Here is a 24,564-nt window from a genome sequence, read left to right as displayed (position 1 = left end):
TTAAAGATGTAAAACAAAAATCATACTAATTTCAGTAAACAACAGTTATAGTTTAGAAAATTTCAGTATGTACCATCTTCTCAGGAAGCAAATTCTACAATTAACTTTTCAATACATAACCATAAGGCACTCATGGAAACATTACTTAGCATTATACCCGAGCCTTGACTTTACAAAATATATTCCACACTTGCCCACATTCTTAAAATCACTCAAGGGGAAAACCAAAACTAGACAGCAGAAAAAACCTATTGCTTATTTCAAGATAAACTTTTTAAGAATTATCAAAAGATTCTGAAGATAAACATATCATCTTAATGGAGTTGGGACTCATTTTAGAAATCCTAATGTACAGTTTTATCATTACTGTAGAGATGTTACTTCAACTATAGGTAGTAAATACCTGCTAAATTTGCAACTCCAAAGGAAAATTAAGGTAATCCAGAATTTTTTTTTTCTGCTCCTTGGGAAAAAAATGTTAATAAAGATGAGGATATGATAGTTCATATCACATCCAAGAGTTTAAACTGGAGCTGGGTATGGTGGATATGACCCTAATCCCAATACTCCTATAATCCCAGCACTCCAGGAGCTGAGGCAAGAAGATCAAGAGTTTGAGGCCAGCCTGAAGTACATATCTAGTATGACGCCAAACTAAGCCAGCAAGACCATCTCAAAAAACAAAACAAACAAATCCCCAAGAGTATTAATAACTTTCAAGCATATTTAAAAAAAAAAAAAAAAAAAAAAACTTCAAAGCTGCCAATGGTATTACTGAAAAAGTAAAATGTCAGACACTGAAACTAATTATTATAACAAATCTTCAATTTATTTGAAGCAATTCAGTTTCAAAAACTTTTAAGTTACAGCAGTCACAAAAAACAGAATAGTCAGAAACAATAAAAGAATGATCAGGAGTACTGCATTTTTTTGTTTTTAACACTGTCATGGCTTTATTCAAAACACAGTTGCACAAAGGTATTAACTTCAAAATTTTTAAGGAGAGATTCTTGAGGAATTTAACACACTATATACATACTGCCATACAAAGAGCATTAAAACAGGACCCAAAACTTCTACAAAATATAAAACCCACCCTCACTTATTTGCATGAAAATACCACCCACAAAGCTAAGTAAATCTTAAAACTTCTATGGAGGCTGTGTTGTTTTGGAACCAAAGAACTCTAATTTTGATTGCACAATAAGATGACTGATAAGAAAATCAATACATAGATTTCATTTTAAAAATAAGCATTTTATAATCAGTAGGGTGAGCAATGAGAATTCTCAGGGAGCAAAACATTTCAATTGTTAAAATTTCTCTTTTGGAGAGTCCAATCCACCTCACCACTAAATTTATCCTATGTTTTATTTCAGTCAGTTGTACAATGCTCTTGATTTCTCCACAAACAACTTAGTTTTATTCTAAAACATCAAGTCATATAGCAGGCCTCAAAAATTCAAACCCCTGTACTGCCAAAATCACCAAGTCATACATCTTAAACTAAAAAAGAAGCAACAGCAGTACTATACTCAGTAAGTGTGTCCTAGTACAAAAACATAACTTCAATTAATTTCCTGATTATTTTTTAAAATTTACAAATATGCAAAACAAAGGGAAAATATTATAGGTGGCCAAGATTGCCTTGAACATGGAGCCTCCATGACTAAAAAGGAGATGTACTTATTCACTCTCATATTTTATTAAGCAACTATACAGAAGGAAGCACACACTCACACTTATCCCAAATATTTTTCTATTTTTAGTGGACATCCGCTTGAAAATAAATCTCAATCTTAATATTGACTTAGTTTCAAATATTCTTCCACCTGCTTACCATAGTCCAATTAAATGCTCTATTTGGTATGCGTTAAAACTACAGAAGAAAATCTACAGGGTCCAATAGTTCTAATAAAGACATCATAAACACTTCACAGGGCTGGTGTCCAAATCATTTGGGAAACCAACTTAAAAATCTGACCTGACCATCTCATTATGAACAGGCAATCCCACTTTTTAAAAATGTTAATGCCACTTCCAAAAGCCTTCCCTGGTTTTCTTTTTCCTACTAATATGATCTTCCATGTTGGCAACCAAGAAAGACTTACAGTAAGCAGAGCTTGTTGCATAAAACTATCAGATAATATTCGTATTTCAGAAAATATTCCATTTCTTTCAATTTGCTTGTTTAAAACCCAGACAGGTCTAAAAAGGTAGCTGAGATATAAAACTAAAGGTTTTCTGGATATCCCAACTTTCTTTTGGAATAGAGGGAAGAGAATGAAACAAGAGGGGTAGTTATCATTAAAAATTGCTGAGAAGAAAGAATGCACACCTAAAACAAGATAAACCACCCATGGCATGTCATGATCTGCTGCCTGAAGAAAAGGCTTACCTATATGTCTCTAGACATAGTATAAGCAAAATCTTATCAGTCACCGTAAAACTCATGAATTATATTACTGAATAAACCCCCCCCCCAAATGCATGAACTATACTGCTGAATAGACTCCTTATTATTCTGCCTTCTACTTCCCAACTTACTCAAAAAAAAAAAAAGCTGCCAAATACCCTTAGCCAAAAAAAAGAAAAAAAATTCATTGTCTTCAAAGATCTCTGAATCACCTCTAAAAAAATAATCAGCTTATCATTCAAGAGGCTATTGTCTTTTCATATTGCAGCTGACTTTCACTTAATTTATAAATAACTTTAAAACCTTATGAATGAAATGCACCAAACTATACCTGTGTAAAAGCAATTATGTTTTAATTTAGGGCTAAATATGTCTAATACAGTGAGCTTGAATTAGAAAAATTAAGATCCCAAATACATTGCTAGAGAATTTCACAATGGGAGATTAATGAAAATTTTTCTCTACATACAATATGATCATTAACAAACTAGTAAATCTTAATTGGAATGATAAGGCAAAAATAGTAAAACCACACTTTTCCTATAAAAAGTTACACATTATCTTCTGGTAGGGATAGCTATCGTACATGAAGAAACAAAGAAGATGTGATCACTCTATTGCACACCCAGGACCACTAGGGAATTTGATCTTAGAATGATCTAATCATCTTCTTCTTCTCCATCATCTTCAGCATCTCGTTTTCTCTTCTCTCCCCGAAGACCTTCTTCTTCTGAAAAAGTAAAAAAATGTGTAAAACACTTAAAACAAATGAGTATCAGTTAAGTTACAAAGTTATGAATCTAGTGAAAAATTAGAGGTTAAATTTTCATTCTGAAATTTATTTCCATTTCAGTGTATAAACACAGTGTTTAAATACAGTGTTTAAATCCACAAATAGGTTGGTGGAGTGGCTCAAGTGGTAGAGCACCTGCCTAGCAAGCATGAGGCTCAGAGTTCAAACCCCAGTACCACCCAAAAAAAAAAGAGCTCCATAAATAATGAGTTTGCTATGCACCCTTGTGGCTAAATCATGAAGTACAGGTGAAGAAACAGCTTGACATAGATGGAATGCTTAGCAAAGTTAAATAATAATTTTGAGATACCTAGGTAAAGAGTACCAACAAGCAAATCTGCAGAGCATTATCTAGCATTAAAATGTACCTCTCTTACATATGAGGATTTACCCTCTCCAAATGAGATCCTAAAACACAGTAAATTAAGCTCAATTTACTGAGATCACTATCTCCTCATCCCTGTTTTAGATTTGTTTTGTTTTTGTTTTCTTATTGTTACTTTTGGTTTTTTGAGGCAGGGTAGCCCAAACTGGCCTCAAACTTACAATCCTCCTTCCTCAGCTTCCAAAGTGCTGGGGATACAGCAGAGCTTGGCCTTCATTAGTTTTTAAAATACATGTTATAAACTGTTTTTCTTTTTTAATGGAATTAACAAATCCCCTGAGAAAATTACTCTTTCCAAACTTTTACCTTAGCCAGGAGCTGGTGGCTCATGCCTATAATCCTGTCTCCTCAGAGGCAGAGATCAGGAGAATCTCAGTTTGAAACCAGCCCTGGCAAATAGTTCTCGAGATCCTATATTGAAAAACAATCCATCACAAAAACAGGGCTGGTGGAGTGGCTCAAAGGTGTAGGCCCCAAGTTCAAAAAAAAAAAACTTTCATTCCTTAAAGTCCATGAAATGTTTCTGTACCTTTAATTTCAGAATTTGTTTATAGCTAATAACTCACCATCTTCCTCCTCTTCTTCCCCTTCTTCAACATAGTCATCATCGTCTTCTTCATCCTTGAAATTCAAATATTCAGTATGAGAACAAACCATGACAGACTTTTCACTGCTTATTTTAATACATCCCAACAAGGCAAAGAAACTAGTTACTCTGTGTCTGACACCCACAACCTCTGCCTACCTTGTATGTCTTTAAAAAAAAGAAAACTAATAAGTATCTAGTTTCTTTACAAAACCTAAATTATGCTTTATTTAGACCACCACTGTTTAACAAGAACTTTCTGCAACAATGGAAATGTTCTATATCTGTGTTGTGCAATATAGTAACCACTGCCACACATGGCTACTGAGCATTTGAAATGTAACCAGTGCAAATGAGGTTTTGAATTTTTAATTTAGTTAATTTAAATAGTCACATAGTCTACTAGCTGCCATACCCGCAAAGCAACTTTTGACTACTCTTTTTCTTTTTTGTGGTACTTGGGGGTTGAACTCAAGGTTTCACACTTGCTAGGCAGGCAACTCCATCAGACCTTTGTTGTGTTGGGTATTTTCAAGATAGTATCTCACTAACTACTTGCCTAGGCTGGCTTCAAACTGTGATCCTCCTGATCTCTACCTTCTTTATACATATTAATTCACTATAATCCCAGTATTTAGGAAGTTAAAGCAGGAAGAGCACAAGTTCTAGGCTAGCCTAAGCTACAAAGTGAAACTTTGTATCAAAAAAACTGTAATAAAATAGCTAATCAAATGTGCTTTCTATTTCCTTCTAATTTCTTGTTTTAAATCTCAATAGTCTCTGAAGCTTCCCTGGCACTTAGTTTCTAAAAACAAGACTCCATATTGAACATCCAAATTATCTTATCTAGAATGAAAACTTCTGGTCCCAGACAACCCTACAATGACTTAATTTTGTTTGCATTATCATAGACATTTTTGCTCTATACTTGGCCATGTCAGTTTTGGTTAATATTTCCCAATACTTGATGGAATGATAAACCTAATGATAAACCAATTTGCAGTAGACTGAAAGTAACTTTTAAATTAATATTACTTAGACTTAAGGAATTATTGGCAGAGAAAATAAAAGGCTAAATGCAAAAGAACACAGATCCTTATTTTGCCAAATAAATAAAAACTTAGGGGAGAAACACTCAATTTCTATGTTGATGTAAACTAGCTGACTTTTTCTATGAACATTTAAAATACTTAAAAGTTGTTTATTGTTATATAGTTCCTAACTCACTAAGACCCCAAACAAATGTCCTTATTTTTCCACACTAGTTTCATATTTAAAATAATATCAGAAATTATCTACCTAACCAATGTAAAAGTAATTAACAGAACAAATAATACTAACAATATTTAATCTACATAAGAGATTTGGGGGTTTTTTTCAGTGGTATTGAGGACTGAACCCAGGGCCTTAAGCAAGCATTCTACTACTGAGCTATAGCCCCAGGCCCTAAAAGATGTTTTTAATAAAAACTTATCTTAAATTATGAAAATAAACCTTAATATAACATTAGGAGAAAACAGCATCTCTGAACTCCAGGGCTGAAGGCATGGCACAAGTAGCAGAGTACTTTCCAAGCAAAGCACAAGGCCCTGAGTTCAAACCCCAGTACCATTGATTGATTGACTGACAGACAGACAGACAGACAAGATGGATTGACTGATTCTCAGGGGCCAAAGATCATTTACTCCATGTGCCAGTCAATGTATTAGATGCTAATAAGCAAAGATGAGTGTGTCCTCCATAAGAAGTTTACCAGTTCATAGAAAGTGGCCAAACAAGTTTTACGAAAGCATGTATACAAGCAATACCTAATTGAAGTGTAAAGGAGGGATTGCCTAAGAAAAATTATAGAACACTTCAATAATGAAGTAACTCCAAAACTGAGTTTTATAAGGACGAGAATTTATACAAGGTACAATTTGGGTTGTGGTTGCACAAGTATACACGTATGTAAAACTTCACAGGGATGTACACAGAATTAGTGCACTTTATGTGTGTCACTGTATTTATGTTTACCTCGACACAAGCAAAAATAAAGTCCATCAGGGAGCATAAGAAGAAAGTCATTTCAGATAAGAGTGAACGGCACATATGCAGACATAAGCAAGTAATAGCTTGTTGTGACACTTAATTTGTTACTAGGGGAGATGAGGCTAAGGAAAGAAATCACAGGCCATCTACATAATGAAGGGTGTTGTATGCTTTGGTGGCAATAGAGAAACATTAAAGGGTCTCAAGGTTAGAACTATCATCTTTGCATTAGACTGACTACACACAACACTGCAGAGGCTATTCCTTCGTGGTGACGCTGTATTCAGAAAAACCATTCAGAAAGCTACTACAAGAGTATAAAGCAAGAGGTAATTAGAGGAAAGAAGCTTAAGTTTTCCTGAGTGTCTACAATGTGCCAGGGACTAGCTACTTTACATATATTATCTTGTTAAATCCTAAAAACAATCCTGTAAAGTTGGTGTAATCTCACTTGTATAAAGGCAGAAACCGAGGATCAAAGATTTGTAAAATGTTTTCACCACATCATGCTTCTAGGGCAGAAAGATATCTGGAAGGTATCTAGGAGATGAAAATCAGTAGGTGCTTATGGTAATCCGGATACAGGATGGGGTAGGAGACAACAGAGAAAAGACAGGCAGACAGATACATGTGGGTTTGTAAGAAATAACACAGATTTCTACACAACTCACTTATTACAGTAGCCCTATACATAATTAATTTTTGGTGAAAACATGAAGTATCTATTCACCTGAATTTCTTCTTTCATTAAGTAGGAGAGGCTCACTTCCTCTTCTCCCTCTCCCAATTCTGAGCCTGCCTCATCTTCATCCTCATCCTCTTCCTCCTCCTCTTCCTCCTCCTCCTCCTCCTCCTCATACCCTTCAGGTGGACCAGCTTCATCTTCCTCCTCATCTTCATCATCTTCATCTCCATCTTTAAAAATATTTTAAGAGATGAGCAAATGACTGGGCAAATGTCTCTTGATAGCATATTGGCCCTTTTTACCCTTGCCAGTCACTTCAAACTCTTTGTAGCTGGGACTACAGGCACAAACCACCACACCAGCTGATATCTCCATTTTATTTTATTATTTACTTATTTTTTTTGGTGGTACTGGGGTTTAAACTTAGGATCTCATACTTGCTAGGCAGGCGTTCTACCACTTGAGCCACTCTGCCAGCCCACTTCAAACTCTTAAATTAAGCCAACGGGTAGAAAGTATGTCAAAGTGTGGGTTTTTTTTTTTAAGGTCCCCATTTTATAGCATTCATATTTATTACTTGGAAAGTATGGTTTGTAAATACTGTATCTATCCAATGTATAGATTTTTATCAAACATTATATGCACTAAAGTTGGCTTTACATCATAGACACTTCAAAACCTGCTTGTCCATCATTCTATCATTATATAACACTGTTTACCCATCAGATTTCTTTTAACAGTAAAAACTTTTCACCAATATTAACAAGCAGTGCCCTATTACTAACAACAGCTATTCTGACATCTGATGTTAATCTCCCATTTATCTAAAAATGTATATTCACTGTAATTCTAGGATATTTTTCATAACTTAGAAAAGAAACTCATATAGCATGTATTAGTACCTCATTCACTTTTATGGCAAAATAAAACTATATTGTATGGCTAATCACATTTTTAAAATCCACTCATAAGACACTTGAATTACTTCCACTCTTAAGCTTTGATGAATAATGCTACTATGAACGTTTTTTTTTTTAAAAAAAAAAAGTACTATTCAGGAAGTTGCCACTATTACTGAGTAGTAGTTGCACAAACTGACACAGATGTAAAATTTCATGGAGCTTCCTATTACAGCAATCATTAAATTCCTTGAAACAATTAGAAATCTCAAAGACGAGATGCAGGCGAGAGCCATGGGTTTTTAAATTTTGCTCATCTTCCTAATACCTTATGTTTTTTATTTTCCTCATACCAAAATCCCAGACCCAATCTAATCTGCATGGCTAGCATGGAGGCTATACACAGTTATACAAAGTTATGAGTTTTAAGAATGATTACCCTCGTCATCCTCCTCTTCCGAGTCTGGTGCTTCGTTATCCTCTTGATCAAATCCATCTAAGTATGTGATTTGCTGCAGCAGTTCAAAAATACTTTCTCTGTAATCTTCCAGGTTTGTGATCTCACAGTTAAACAAGTCAAGACTTTTCAAATTTTTAAGATTTTGCTAGAAAAGTAAAGTTAAAGTTTACTGTCAGTACTTAAAATACCATGTTATTTCTTTTCAATTCATGATGTAGAAAACATACTTGAAATTAGGAGAATAATTTTTAGACTTTTATAAGAGTTATTTTATCAAATATAGCCATTTCTCTCTCTTTCTCTCCTTTTCTTTTTTTGGAGGGGGAGGGCAATTCAAAGCTTCATGCTAGCTAGACAGGCACTCTTACCACTTCAGCCATTCACCAGCCCTTTTATTTATTTAGCAGTGCTGGGGCTTAAACTCAGGGCCTACACCTTCAGCCACTCCACCAGCCTGCTTTTGTGATGGATATTTTCAAGATAGGGTCTCTCGAACTATTTGTCCAGGCTGACTTCGAACCACGATCCTCCTGATCTCTGCCTCCTGAGCAGCGAGGATTATAGGCATGAGCCACCAGCACCCAGCACCAACTCTCTTAATTAGCCCTTGACATGTAAACTCCACAAGAGTAGTAATATTGTTCTGCTCACTGTTACATCTCCAGCATCTATCTTAGTGCCTAATTTCTAACAGGCACCCAGCACATTTTTGTTGACTGAATCTGGGCATAAATATGCAAAAAAAAACTGGGCATGGTAGTACATGCCTGTAATCCCAGCATTCAAGAGATTGTGCCAGGAGGATCAACAGTGCCTTGATCAAGAAGCCAGGAGGCTGGGGATATAACTCAAAGGTTGAGTGTTCGCCCAGCATGCATGAAGCTCTGGGTTCAATCCCCAGTACCACCAAAAAACAAAAAACAAAAGCAAGGCAACAACACTATCATGATCAATTTAAATCCACATGCAAGTTTATTTTCAACAACTTCAACTTCCTCCCAGTCTTTTTTGTTGTTGTTGTTATTGCTGAGAAGGGGTCTCACTAGGTAGCCCAGGCTGCTTCAGCATCCTGAGTGCTAGGTGCAAACCTATCCCAATCTTTTCTTTAAAATAGGAAAGCAACACCTGGACACCCTGTAATCCTAGCTATTTAGGATGCTAAGATAAGGAGGATCAAGGTTCAAGGCCAGTCTGGGCAAATAGCTCAAGAGACTCCATCTCCAAAATAAACAGAGCAAAATGCATTGGAGGTGTGGCTCAAGTGGTGGAGTGCCTGCTTTGCAAGCACGAAGCCTGAATTTAAACCCCAGTCCCACAAAAAAATAAGTAAATAAATAAAACACTAGAGCAACAATTTTCAGAGTTTTGTCTAATTGTCCTTTCCTTCTCACACACCAGGAAATAAGGGGATGAATAATAAAATAAGCCAAAATTAAGAAGAAAAACAACAGAAGCTAAGAAAATACTGGAAATTTAAAAACAGTCAACTCATGAAGCTGATAATGAAATTAATTTCTCAGATTCAAAAATTCTTTTTTTTTTTTTCTTTTTTTTTTTTTAAAGACAAGGTCTGTGTGCCAACGTAGGGTGACTCAAACTTGCCCAGCAGCTGGGATTCCATATCAAGCTTGATATTTTACTCTAAAGAAAAGCACAGCAATAATTGTCTAGATGGGTACATAGAAGAAATTCAGAAGTTTCAAGAGCTAAATAGAAATTAATAAAAGAAAACAAATCTCAGAACATTTGACCAACAAAAAGCAATTCTGGAGATGAAATGTTTCTGCTTACCAGAGCCTCTACTGTACTGAGATCTTTGATTTTGTTTCCACTTAAATTGAGGTAGGTGAGATTTGGACATTTTTCTGCCAGAACTTCCAAGCCTCCAGAAATTATATTGTCACTAAGTTCCAACTAAATAATCAACATGGGAAGAAAACAAAGAATGATGAAGGTTTAAGACAGCGCCAACATTTTAAAAGTGTACCAATTTGAAGAAAAACACTTTTCCTTCTCTCTGGCTTCACGAGGCTATCACTACAAATCATTAATTTCCAAATTTCTATCTACTTTGCCAAATTATGTATTAGACCCCCTCCATAATGGGCTTAGAAGCTCAGATTTGGTTCCTGTTGTGTTACATTTGAATTTAATGATTCAGAGAAAAACATTCAGTAGATGTTAAATCCAAATGTGTCATATAACTATTCAACTAATAAATTTAAATTTCTAAAAGCAATTCTATAACTATATTCTTATCTCTAGAAACTTAAAAATTCCTAATTAAAAGACAGAATAGTTCTTTCAGTGACCAAGAACTAGATATAGTACCCTGTGGCATTAAAATCATGACACATAGGAATAAATCCCGACTTACCTTTCGAAGCTTATTTAAGCTGGGAAGCCGGGCCAGTGAACTTAATTCCACATTAGCCATACTCAGAAACTCTAGTTCCTTAAAAGTGTCATTCAGGCCTTCAATTTCCCCGTTGACACACAGGCAATTATCAAGGACTAACTCTGTCACCTGTAAGAGAGAACACATGAATGATTATTTAGTTTGCAATAGACCTGGATTTCGACATTTGGGAAAAGTGAATATTAAAAATACCTAACTCCTAAACTGAGTGCAGTGTTGTGTACCTGTAATTCCACCTACTCAGGAGGCTGAAGAAAAAGAAGTACTTGAGCCCTGGAGCTGAAAGCCAGCCTGGGCAACATAGCAATACCACATCTCAAAGAACAACAAAACAAAATCCTGGCACACAGATTCTTTTCACTTCCCCCTTAAAACTGACATACAATCTAGTCATTACTACAAGCAGTCTTTTTTAAATTTAAACTAAGCCTGACAAGTTCAATGCCTGCTTCAAATCACTGAGGCATAAAAAATAAGCCTTTGAAAAACGTCCCATGTGAAATGTGTTTTCTGACCCTGATGAGGATGCTAGTCAACATCCAGGCACACATTTATGCAGGGAGGGGACACCTGCACCACTGGGAAAAGATTCCAATGAACTACTATTAAAAGTAGGAAGAGAGAAAACCGCTTTATCACTTTTTCGGTTTAAACCTCCTTATCTCTGGTTGATAAATCCCATCAAAAAACCCTTCAAGAGGAAATGTTAGAAAGCTCCTTCTGGGACAGCCCAGCTTTCGGGTGTTATATGAGGCCAAGCAATATCACCCAGAACAATACATCCTTGACAAAAATGTTATTTCTCCTTGCCACTCTGGTAGCATTTTTGTGCACTTTTTCCCATTCTTAGGAGAAGGAGGGCCTGAATTCCCTACTAGGTCAGAGTTACAGTAACAAACTTACTGGTGTGCTTGCCTGAATGGATTTAATCTTATGGGGGAGGCAGGACACCTTGGCTTTCTATCCCCAAGCCAAAAAATGTTCATTTATGAGCTAATAACTCACAAGGAATGTCATCTTCTCTACTAGTATGACTATGACATAATTATTTCAGTAAGCAGGGATGGCATCATGATCTGCCTACTAGAGATGAGAAACCAAGGTCCAAAAAGCAAGAGTGACTTGCCTTAGGTCACATAATTAGTATGTGACAAAGCTGTGCCCCAACTGAAGTCTTCCAGTTTTAGCTCAGTGGCAAGAAGGGTACTAGATTTAATACCAGAAAACCAGTTCTTCCACTTGAGTGAATCACTTCATCGCCTGAGACTCCGTTTACTAATTTGGATTCTAGAACAACACAATCCACCTTACAAGTCTGTCCAAAGGAGAAAAGTAAATAAACTCGAAAAGTGCTTTGTAAATTGTCTATACAAACACGAGACCGTTAATTACACCACACTGGAGAAAGGGGGAGCCTGCAAAAAGGCAATGTTCTGCAATCCCCAAAACTGGCAAGGAAATTACTACAGTACAAGAATGGCGGGGAGGCAGGAAGGCAAGCCCATTTTACCCCCCCCAAAACAGAAAAAAAAAAAAAAGTATTCTAAACACATGCTTCTGAGCAACAGCTTTTAAAGTTTGGTGGGGTTTTTGGGGGGAGGCTAGAGGCGGGGGGGGTAGTTTGTTTTTGAAGCTCCTAAGAATGAGGTCTAGAAAACAAGTTTTCTCTGGGATGACCCTTGATGGCAATGTCTGTTTCCTCTTCCCCACTCCCTGCCAGTTTCAGGTAAACAGCGCAAGAAAAGCACAAGAAGATCCCCGGTCGCCGCGCACACAGCACCCGAGCCATCCTCCTGCGGGGGTGCCAAGGCCGGATCCCAGCGTGAGACATACATCCCTCATTTGCCAACCCTAAGCTGATTTTGGGGCCGCCGTGCCCGCTGGCCGCGCTCTCGGACCTGCCGATCGGACAGACGGGAACCCCACACGCGGCAGGGACTCCCCGAGGAAAACGGGTATCCCCCTCCCTCTCCAAGCCCGCGTTCCCCGAGGCCTCCGCCCCGGGGCGGGGAGTGTGGGGTGAAGCCGAGGAAGCGCCCGCGAGGCGACGGCGGAAACGCCTCCTCCCGCCCGACCCCCGAAAAGTTGACCGCGACCCCGCCTCGTGTGGCCCCTCCCAGCCCGACTCTTTAACTGCGGCGACCGCCGCGCGAGCGCATCATTTAGTTTCGCCGAACCCACGTTTAAAGCGCAAAACTACTACGGCCCGTTGGCCGAGTTTGGCGAAGCCGTCTCCAGGGATCGGGTTCGGAGTGGCAGCAGCTACCACGCGACACGCCGAGTCTCATTACACGGCGGGAGGAAGAAGCGGATGACGCCTCACGCCCCGCTCCCCACCTCCGGTCACCGCCACCAGTCCCCAAACTCGCCCGCGGTCCGAGAACGCGCCGCTGACCCAGATTCCGTCGGTGGCGGTCGGCGCGCGCCGCTTCCCGGGGGAGTGGGCGCCGCCGGAGCGCGCGGCACGGGGACTCGCCGGCGACCCCAGCCCGGGCCCGGCGCGACATCGGATGTCCCCAGGGCCTCGACACCCGGACGCCCACCCCCCTCCTCAAAACCCCGAGTTGGCAGCACTGCAGAAAAGTTGCACGAACTTCTCAGGTGGCGATGGCTGCAGCCGGGGCGAGTGGGCAGGGGGTCGCGCCCACGCCACCGGCCCCCCGGCAAGATCGCGCGGAACCCGGCTGCACAGCGCCCCCGCCGCCCGCTTCCCGCCCCCGCCAGGCCCGGGCGCCCCGCTCCGCGGGAACCAACAGGGCTAAGCCCCCGTGCACACACAAAAACGCCCCTAGAAACTTAAGCCCTTCGCCATTTTAAGTAGAAGGTCTTAATGATTTAAAACTTAGAATAAAAGCATTTCCTCCCACCCCCACCCCAGGTGGGAATTAATTTATTGGCCCTCCCCCCATTCTCATCCGGACCCCCAGAAATCCAGTCCTCAGAATATAGAACTGGAGGGGACGGGGTGGTGGGCTGAGTCATCTCACCTCCTCCGGGGCTCTGTTCCTTAACTCCAGGTTAATCCTCTTCTTCATCTCCATGTCCACCTCCTGCTCTTCTGCTACTACTCTCCTCCTTTCCCCTTTCCTGCCTTTCTCACTACCCCCAACCCTAAAAAGAATTTTAAAGACCTGGAAATGAATGAAAAGAAACGCAAATACAAACGCCCACTACCACCAAATAGGTATGGGGGAGAAAGAAAAGAATAGCAAATGGAGTCCAAGGAGTTGGGACTCTAACTCGGCTGCCCCCACCTCCTTGTCCACACACCCGCGCGCGCACACACACGCACGCACGCACACACACCACACACACACACACACACACACACCCGCAGTTCCTTCCCCTTCAATGGCTGCTCAGAGACTGAGCCTCCATGACACGGCACCGCCAACCCCCTGGCCTATACTCCACCCACCTCCCGAATGTATTGGTTGATTCTTTAGCGTCACACTATTCCATTGGGCTAGATGGATGTCTGTCAGTCTTTAGGGAGGACCTGGACTAGAAACTCTGTCTCTATTGGCTACCACCAAGCGCGCAGTTAACTCCGATAGGTTCAAGGAGGTATACGTCCCGGCGAAATGTTTTTGAATCCCAGTAGCCCCCCTCCTTTTCTTTGTGTGGTTGGCGCGCTTTCTCTAGGTTCGGGGATGGTTTGGGTGCGTTGGATTTGTTTTTGGTTTGGGTTTTGCTTTGGTTTGTTTTTTTCTTCTGGTTTTGGTGTTAAAAGAGAGAGAAAAGGTATTCTTGCGTGCCCAAGTTGGGAGATTAGTAATTCAGCACACGACACGCAACAGCAAAGGTCCGTTTTAAAGCACAACCTCTGCCTTGCAGTGGAGGTGTAAGCAACGTGCACCTCACATTAAAAGCATGCCTTCGTGGCGCTGCCCTGTTGGGTACGGGCTTCTCACCGAGGCGGCATTCCGTGGTGTAGAACCGGAGCCGGGATAAAAATGGTATTTTAACTTACACCGTGAAACAACTGAATGATTTTGAGAGAAGTTGGGTGAAGCATGTAAATTGGAAACCTTTAAATAAAACTATCCTGCCAGACGCCGGTGGCTCACGCCTGTAATCCTAGCTACTCAGGAGGCAGAGATCAGGAGGATCTCGGTTCGAAGCCAGCTTGGGCAAATAGTTGGCAAGCCCCTATCTCGAGAAACCCTTCACAAAAATGGGCTAGTGGAGTGGCTCAAGGTGAAAGCCCTGAGTTTAAACCCCAGTACCGCAAAAAAAATAAAGTAAATAAAACTATCCTAAAATTGTTACAGATGTAATTGTTACCGGTTAAAAACGCTGAAACCTTGGAGGAAAAGCAATGCTGACCTAATGAAAGTCAGACATTAATTCTCAGAAAGGCATAGCAATGTCTCTCCTTTGTGATTTCCCTTTGGCTAGTTTCCAAGGGTGTCTGTGGCTAAAATGTGTTTTTAAAAGTCATGTCAAAGGGGGGAGAAATGACCCAAACATTGTATGCACATATGAATAAAAAAAAAAAAAAAGTCATGTCAATAAAAGAGTGGGATAAGAATGATTTGCTTAAATTCTGTTACATTCCCATCGCACCATTCCAGATGATTTGGGGAAGAAAGTGGGTAAATTAGTACCATGCATCCCAGAACTGATTGTTGCTTCTCCAGTTTCTCAGGCTAGAGACCTCTGGCTCTCCAACAAGACTCTTCACCATGCCTTGCTCCTCCCCTCCCCTGCCCCCAACAGATACACAAATGGCTTTCATTTTATAATGAATAATATAAATACTAAAATAACACCTCTGTGGGTCATTTGAAGAGTTAATTTTGTTTATTTTAATGTTAACATTGCTAAGGGAAGCCAGGAGGATATGAAAACTGAACCAAGCAGGGCACCAGTGGCTCACACCTGTAATCCTAGCTACTCAGGAGGCAGAGATCTGGAGGATAAAGTTTGAAACCAACCAGGGCAAATAGTTAGTGAGACCCTACCTCAAAAACAACCCATCACAAAAAAGGGTTGGTGGAGTGGTGCAAGGTGTAAAACCTGAGTTCAAACCCCAGTATCGAAAAAAAAAAGAAAAAAGAAACTGAACCAAAATGGACTGAGGAACAGTCCAAGAAAAAGTTAAAAAGCCAGGGAAGAGCTGGGCATACATCTGTAATCCCAGCACTCTGGAGCTGAGGAAGGAAGACTGTAAATTCTAGACCAGCCTGGGCTACATAATGAATTTAAGGGCGGCCTGAGTTATACAATGAGCTCCTGTCTCAAAAGAAAAGGGAGGAAAAGAGGGAGGAAGGGGTGGGAAGGAAGAAGAAGAAGAAAGGAGAACATTTTGGTACCAGCTGGGAATGCAACCGTAGCATGATCCTGCCTGCCACTGCAAGGTCTGGAACAAAATCTCTAAGGTAGAAAATTCAGACTTGGGAGTCATTCGAATGCAAGTAATAGTTGAGGCAATGAGAAAAAAAAAAAAAAAAAGATGTCCAGAGGGAATATATATAATAAGACTATAAGACAAAGGAGAATAAATCATGGTTAAGGGGAAAAAGAGAGAGAAACTGTCTACCAAAGTGATCAAGGAAAATGAAGAGTAGGTAGAAAAAAAGAAAAAAAATGTACAGGAGCCAAAGAAGAGATAGAAGAGATGATTAGTAGAGTTTTGTATTGGAACACACACAAAATGGGAGAGTGGGCTGCAAATAATGAATGTGAGGAAAGGCCATTATACCACCAGATAGTTGCTGTAGAATGCACAGTGATCCACCAAAGTGATCCCTCCCCACACCCATTATCCTCATCCTCCTATCATCTCTCATCTATATTACCTCATAATCTTGAAATTACTCCTTTCTACTTTTAGCCAGGAAGCCAGTATAAGGCTGGGAGTATAATTCAGTGGTAGAGCACTTGGCTAGCATGTGTGAAAGCCTAGACTCAAGTCCCACCACCCATCCCCCGCCCCCCAAAAAAACAAAACAGTATATATGAGATGCTGGCAGAAAAAGAGAGTCCACACAGGTAGTAAACAGAAAGAAAGCTGTTTGGAAAGTGATTGGATGAAAAACATTACCAGGCTATAAAATGGGCACATGGAGTTAAAATGAAGGGTGAAGGAGTGGAATATGGTCAGGAGAAATGCCAAATTCATGAACTAGAACATGTCCTAAGATGAAGTAATTAAGCAGGGTTTAAATGGTAGAATGAAAAGTGAGGTTAAGTAATCAGGAGATAGATGAAAGAGAAGAAATAGAATGAATGAGAGGGCAGATCAGAAGACTCCTTTAATCTATCAATAAGTAGTCATCAGGATATTATTAAACTCAACATGTCTTTAACATTCAAAAACTAAGCTCATCACCAGCCACTGAATGTCTTCCTTGCCCCTCTAGACTCTCTCCACCATTTTCTGTAACCCAAAACCCACAGGGATTGCATCAAGTCCTACAGCTTCCATGGTTTAGCCCTGGTAGGAAATCACAAGTCAGGAGGACAAATGAGATTGAGATACTTATTTCCCTAACTTCCTCTGTGCCAGGTCTTTGAAAGATGGCTGACTGGGTCCCTCTACTAAAAGCCACAGATCCTGTTAGTGTTATACTAGGATTCACCACCCAGATTTTCCTTCAGGAATGGGGGAATTGTTCTGCTAGCAGCTGGGAGTACAGCTAAAAGATGATCCTAGCAGACCCACATCCTTTGTAGGGGATTACCTTGGCTGAAGAAAACTGCCTTGCTTGCCAGGCACCAGTGGCTCACGTCTATAATCCTAGCTACTCAGTATGCAGAGATCAGGAGGATCATGGTTGGAAGCCAGCCTGAGCTAATAATTCATGAGACCTTATCTTGAAAGAAATCCATCACAAAAAGTTTGGTTAAGTAGCTCGAGGTGTAGGCCCTGAGTTCAAGCCCCAGTACTGAAAAAAGAAAAATTCCCTTTCTCAAGGTTACAACCTCCTTCTAGGAGAAGCCCACATTCAGTAACTGATCAGCACAGACATATAAAAGCACAGCATACCATTTTGCCCAAACTTACACAAATTCTGAAGCATCATCTTAATTCAGCTAAGGCCTTTGTTAGGACTGCATCGCCTTTCTCCCTCTGCTTAGTCCTGCTTCTTTCTCCTCCCTTCCGCAAGTCCAATAGCACTCAGCAATAAATGTCTTGAAAATCATTTCCACCTCAGAGTCTGCTTTCTGAAGAACCCAATACATGGCAGTGTCTCTCTTCAAATACCCTCTGAGAAAACCTAAACCAACCTATAGGAGAGATCACATAGACAATCCTTGATATTACATGATGAGAATGAGTTGTGCCCAGCCAGCCCTCAGCTTCTCTGGCCCCCTCTTTTCCACTTCCAGCCACCACTGTCTGATCACAGCCACATAAGAGATCTTGAGTGAGAACCACTCAGCTGAGCCCTTCCCAAAATCTTGTGCCGCAGAAACCATGAGAGATAATAAAATTATCATTATGCTTTAAGCGTCTAAATTTAGGGTTATGATGCAGCAACAGTAATTGGAACAACTCCCTAGCACACTTTTTTTTTTTTTTTTTTGCTGATCAAATCTCACTAGTCCTTTTTGTTCTGTGATATGACAGGTGGTAGTCATTTTAACCTTTTTAGCTGTGCTTATCCTTAACTAAAGCTATTTTCCCTCCTATGAATTCCAAGTTCTTACTGTTAAAGGGAACAAAAAGAAGCCACTTTAGGATTGGACCCCCGACCCTTGCAGGCAGTTTACTGACTCCCTACCACCCACTGAAAGAACAACATCTAGCCTCAAGGAAATGACAAGCCACCATCTCGCCAAGGGGTCCGGAGCTGAGCAACTTATCTACCTAATTACTACTTATCTCCTTTAGCTTCCCCTAGAGATGGCTGACTCCACTCCAGAAGAATTTTCCCACCCAGCAGAGTTTCTCCTCCAGACCACTCCCCTATGTCTACTTCAGTCGGTCAGCAGCTGTGGGCTCCAGCTCTCTTGCTGGGGTCCCCTCCGCAGGGCTCCTTCCCAAACAATAAACCTGTGCTAGCATCTGAGTCATCTCCCTGCCTCTTCCATGCCTGTTTCATTTCTAACACTTACTAAATATTCTGGTCATTTAGCATTTATCCTCTTCTACCTTACAACATCTTGTGTATGTTGTTTAATTCTGGTTCCTCCCAACCAGACTGGAATTTCTTGGAGAAAGACCAAGTCAGTAACTTGGCTTTTTTGACCATAACTCACAGAACTTGGCACAGTGCTGTACACAAACTGGATAATCAAGGCATGCTTAGTAACTGGTTAAATCTTAAATAACTCTCACGTAGTAGTTTAAATTCATCTTTCTAATAGGAAATAAAGAATTTGGTTGATGCTTTCTTGGGGAACAGATGATAAAGTAGGAGTTAAGGATAACTGCAGACTACTAGTCCTCCTAACTTCCTTTTCTAAACGAGTTAATTTGCAGTCACAAGATAAAGCTAAGCCAGTGTAACTAATGAAATTTTCACCAAAGTTCAGAAACTGTTCACATCCTTACTTCCGAAAAAAAACGTCCCAGAAAACCAGGGTCACTACAGCTCACTCTTAGCTCCAGGAGAGGTGATCCATACTCAAAGAGCACCAACAACTCTGGTTGCTTGATAAGCTAATATCCTTCAGGAACCTTCAAAGTCAACACCTGTCAAGGCAAGGTAGGTTTTTATACCAGTACAGGGCCCTCAAGTTAGGGGATATATGTCTACATATTTATATCTATCTATTTAAAGTGAGTTATAAAGGAAAAAACTAAACCTTATTGAAGTTAAATAAGGTAAGTTGTCAGCAAAGACAACAGCTTCTTCCATCCCTGTGCGCACATGGCCATCTCCCACCAAGAGGTAGAGTCCATTTCTCCTTCCACTGAATCTGGGCTAGTCTTTTGATTTGCTTCACCAGTAGAACGTAACAGAAATAACACTGTGCCAGATCTGGTCCTAGCCCTCAAGAAGCTGGTAGTTTCTGTTTTGCGCTTTAGAAAGCTCGTTCTCATATAAAGAACTCCAGTCATCCCACTGGAGAGAAAGGCTACATCTCTCATTATAGAGAGGCCCTGGGGAATGAGAGATTATGAAAGGAGAGAGGGGCCATACATCGCCCAGCCACCCCAAGGCAGCCACCAGCCATACAAATGAAGCCATTTTGGATCCTTCAGCCCTTGTCTAGCTGCACCAGCCAATACTATCCAAAATAGAAATGGGCTACTCTATCACACCCAGTCCAAATTTCAGAATTGTGAGAAAATATGCCATGGCTGATGTTTTAAACTACTCCATTTTGAGAAGGTTTTTAGCAATAGATAATTAAACAATAGCAGTAGAAGATAACTAAAATAAGAGGTGTACCCAAGGTCCTATAATTAGCAACTCGTGAAGATGAATCTCAAATCCAGTTTCTCTGATCAAAGTTCAGTTTAATTTATAAGTGTGAAGAATGTTCTGCTCCCCAAAATAGCACCCTTACTTCCTACTGATACTCAAATGCAACAAATAAGTATTTGATTCATATAACCTCTTGTTGAGATACAAAAACTCCAAGATAACTAAGAAGTGACCTTGATTATTATATTAAGCTTTAGTTGAAGGTATTTATCAAAAGTTTTTGAGAAAAAAAAGTTTTTTGAGAAAGGGTTTTGATTGGTATCAAGAAAACAATAATAAAAGAAAAAGAAAGAAAGCAATAAAATGATTGAGCTACCCTACATTTCCCAGTCCCATTCTTTCTTAAACTTGGGTTCTCTTCTCTATAGACTATGAGTAAACAGTAAAGAGGGAAGTTTACATATTATTATAGTGAACTCCATTATTGCCATGTGAAAACCAAATTCTGTAAAACAGTTGCAAAAATTGGTAAATTTCAGGTTAATCTTTCCCACTTTTTATCATCTCTGTATAGTAAAGGAGTGTAAACTAGTCTTGTCATTAGTCAAATACAAACAAAATTAGAAGACTAAGACTCCTGAAAATAAAGCCATATTGCAATATCAAATATAAATGATTTAAAGATTATTCACTCTAAGAATTACTGCATCACTATATATTTCTCCAATAGCACAGATGATAAATAGTTGCCTAAAAATTTGTAATTTTGGTAACAAAGTACCTTTTTTTTTTTTTTTTTCAGTATTGGGGTTATAAACTCAGGGCCTCATGCTTGTTAGGCAGGTGCTGTACCACTGAACCACTCTACCAGCCCTGTTTTATGTTGGATATTTTTGAGATAGGGTCTCATGAACTATTTGCCAGGGCTGGTCTTGAACCTTGATCCTCCTAATCTCTGCCTCTCAAGTAGCTAGGATTACAGGTGTGAACCACCAACACCTAGCTACAAAGCTTCCAAAAAATAACTTCTGATTAAAATTGGAAAATTTAATTTCCATTTCATCCCAAACCTTACTGAAATGACTTTGACAGATAAAACCTAAATACAAAAGACAAAGAAAGTAAGCAAAGAGATGACAACCAATAAGAGAACTGGAGAAAACTGGAATCTGTAAAAATAATGAACTTTAGTTCAGAAGTGCTTCTTCCTTAATTCTGATCTCTTCCTCCTTCTTTGCTGCTGTTGTGTTTTGTTTGCTTGTTTGTTTTAAGCAAGGAGCAACTAAGTGAAAAGTATCTTTCATTTTTTGTTTGTTTTTGTTTTTGCAGTCCTGGAGTTTGAACTTGGGGTCTCAGCTTGCTAGGCAAGTACTCTACCACCTGAGCCACACCCACAGCTACAAATCTTTAGGATTTTTGAGATAGGGTCTCACCCTGAAGCCCAGGCTGGTCTAGAACTCATGATCTCCTTGCCTTAGCATCCCAAGTGCTGGGATGATGTCTTCTTTCTTATGAAGTAAGAAAGTGTAACTGGGCCTCTCGCACTTTCTTCCTCTACTCTAAGACCCTAGACTATTCCACTCAACTCCATCCTTCTGGCCCTTGGAAGGGGAAGCCTGTTTACCAGAACATGTTCTGGGGTTTTTTTGTTATTGTTGTTTTGTTTTTCATGTTACTGGGGTTTCAACTCATGGCCTCACGGTTGCTAGGCAGCCAAGTGTGCTCTACCATTTGAGCCACTCTGCCAGCCCTGTTTTTTGTTGGATATTTTCAAGAGAATGTCTCACACAAGTTTGCCCACGCTGGCCTCGAACTGCAGTCTCTGACTCCTGAGTAGCTAGGATTACATGCATAAGCCACCAGCACCAGGCTACATGTTCTGTTTTATACCTCCACACAGAGGTCTGTCCCAGTCTAGGCTGTCTGACTCGAGTGGATACAATTAATAAATCCATCCAATCATACTAAACTACATCCTCAGGGCTGGCAGAATGGCCCAAGTGGTAGAGTGTGTGCCTAGCAAGCATGAGGCTTGGTGTTCAAACCCCAATACCACAAAAAAAAAAAAAAAAAGAAAAACATTCATTTGGGCTGACAGAGTGGTAGCACACCTGCCTAGGAAATCTGAGGCCCCGAGTTCAAACCCCAGCACCCCGAAACTACATCCTCTAATCTAGCCTCTAACAGTAATAAAAGTGACATATTGATCTCCAAATTTACTTTTTATTTTTCAACCTATTTGGGGACCTTAAATAAAAAACGAAATGTTTTTATTGGGGTTCCCATCAGAGATCCTAATACACTAGAGGCAATTGTCTTAGCAGAAAGGAAAAAAATTGTAACCTAACTGCCTGCAGGAGGTTAAGAGACACAGATTTACATTGTGGAACCCACAAAGACCCTGAGGCATGAAGGAAAAGATAGGACTAAAGCAGGAGATAGATTGAAGGCCCCATGAAAAGCAGCTAAGTACAAGGCATGGTGATGCAGTCCTGTATGTAATCTGAGCACTCAGGAGGCTGAGGCAGGAGCACTTCATTTCAAAGCCTACCTGGGCTACATAGTGAGATCCAGTCTCAAAAAAAAACCCAAAAAACAAAACAAAAAAACCTGCTAAATTCCCTTCCTCACTCTGATCTACAGTAGTCAATGAAGTTATTACAAACTCAAACATAACTAAGGCCGAGTTAGATGTAATAAAAACTGGCAGAAAAAGTGAAAAGGTGTATTCTAAACAGTTAAGACCACCTTCCCCAACCCAACACTTTCATAGTTGAAAATTAATAAATAATAATATCTAAAGCTGAAAAATCAAAATATAGCAAGATAAACATGTTTCTGAAAACTTAAAGTAAAATACTGAAAGAAACAGTTAAAAGTTGTTGCAGTGATTGAGAAATAAGAATTCAATTAGGGTAAATAGTGTTCATTATGACTTTTGTTGATACTTGACTTTTTCATTACGTACATGTAATACTGTGATAAAAATAAAAATTAGAGGGTGGGGGGAGAGGGGGGAGGGGGGAGCAGGGGGAAGAAATGACCCAAACAAAGTATGCACATGTGAATAAATGAATAAAAACAAAAAAAGAAAAGAAAAATTAGGGATTAGCACAGTGGCCCAAGGCTGTAATACCAGCATTAGGAGGGTGTGTGGGGTTTGGGGCAAGAGGAGCATGAATGCAAGGCCAGCCTTGGCTTCATGTGTGACCCTGTCTCAAAAAAAAAAATAACAATAATAATTTTGGACCCAGTAGCTCAGGCTGGTATCTCATGCCTATAAATAACTCTAGCTGCTCAGGAGGTAGAGATCAGGACGATCACGGTTCGAAGCTAGTCCAGGCAAATAGTTTGAGAGACCCTATCTCGAAAAAAACCCATTAAAAAGAAAAGGGCTGGTGGAGTGTTTCAAGGTATAGGCCCTGAGTTTAAACCCCAGTACTACAAAAAAAAAAGGTTGTTACCCTCACTAATGTCTACTTTACTTATTGTTATGCCAAATTTCCCCTAGATGAACATATTTCTTACTTTATACTGAATGTCCACAAAAAGATGAGATACATTATAGAAAAACTTGACCATAATGCAGTTAATTTTATTTCTATGTGATAGTTGAAAGTCAGAAGGGAAAGAAAAATGCTTAATTTTTGCTAGTTGTGCAATACTAATTTGTAGGATCTTTTGTTCATCTCCATAAAGAAAGAATAAGAGCTAGGTGCTGGTGGCTCACACCTATAATCCTAGTTATGCAGGAGGCAGAGATCAGGAGGATCACAATTCAAAGCCAGCCTGGGCAAATAGTTCTGGAGTCCCTACCTTGAAAAAAACCCATCACAAAAAAGGTCAGAATGGCTCAAGTGGTAGAGTGCCTGCCTGGCAAATGAGGCCCTGAGTTAAAAAAAGAAAAAAAACAAGAAGAAGAAGAAGAAAGAAGAGTGACAACTTGTAAACATACTATTGGAAGAGTATAACCTTTGCAGAAGGCAGTATGTTATTATAAATATAATTATAGCAAAAACCCTAAAAAAGTTCATACCCTAGCTGGGCATACTGGTGCACCCTGTAATCCCAGCACTCAGGAGGCTGAGTCAGGAAGATTGCAAATTCAAGACCAGCCTGGGCTACATAGCAAGCTCCTCTCTCAAAAAACCAAAAAAGAAACAAAGTTTATACCCTAAATTAAAACCAAAATGAAATACCATTACACACCTATTAGACTAGCTTTAAAAAACTAAACTGCCAGGCGCTGGTATCCCACACCTGTAATTCTAGCTACTTGGGAAGCTGAGATAGGAGGATCACAGTTCAAGGCCAGCCTGGGGAAATAGTTCATGAGACCCCACATCTCCAAAATAACCAAAGCAAAATGGGCTGGAGGTAAAGCTTTGCAAGATGAAGCCCTGAGTTCAAACCCCAGTCTGGCCAAAAAATGTAAACAAACTGTGATACATCAATACAAAAGAAAAACACAGGGGTAAAGAGGAGCAAATTCCTGATGTGCAACAACCTGAATGAATACTAAGGTAAGAAGCCAGATTCAAGAAGTTGATACTATGTAATTTTA

At 39.8% G+C, this 24,564-nt stretch overlaps 1 protein-coding gene across 3 annotated transcripts in view; it reads right to left on the bottom strand.

The window, feature by feature from the left end:
• Window positions 1-807: 807 nt before the first annotated feature.
• Anp32e (acidic nuclear phosphoprotein 32 family member E) overlaps window positions 808-24,564 on the bottom strand; it is a 32,948-nt gene continuing 9,191 nt past the window's right edge. The window contains exons 1-7 of one of the 3 annotated variants that reach the window (XM_020155768.2): window positions 13,662-14,056; window positions 10,633-10,782; window positions 10,047-10,169; window positions 8,235-8,400; window positions 6,942-7,126; window positions 4,161-4,215; window positions 808-3,146 (exon numbers count right to left, since the gene is read on the bottom strand). In XM_020155768.2, the coding sequence (XP_020011357.1) occupies window positions 3,076-3,146; window positions 4,161-4,215; window positions 6,942-7,126; window positions 8,235-8,400; window positions 10,047-10,169; window positions 10,633-10,782; window positions 13,662-13,715 (804 nt within the window). In that variant the 5' untranslated portion in view covers window positions 13,716-14,056 and the 3' untranslated portion in view covers window positions 808-3,075. Of the gene's footprint in view, window positions 3,147-4,160; window positions 4,216-6,941; window positions 7,127-8,234; window positions 8,401-10,046; window positions 10,170-10,632; window positions 10,783-12,855; window positions 12,988-13,661; window positions 14,057-24,564 lie in introns of those variants that run through there. The other 2 variants (XM_020155769.2, XM_074048208.1) reach the window with 2 other exon arrangements.

The sequence above is a fragment of the Castor canadensis genome, chromosome 11 (genome assembly GCF_047511655.1).
Source record: "Castor canadensis chromosome 11, mCasCan1.hap1v2, whole genome shotgun sequence".
Taxonomy (NCBI): Eukaryota; Metazoa; Chordata; class Mammalia; order Rodentia; family Castoridae; genus Castor; species Castor canadensis.
Note: the sequence above shows the minus strand (reverse complement) of the source record. Positions and strands in the feature narration are given on the sequence as shown.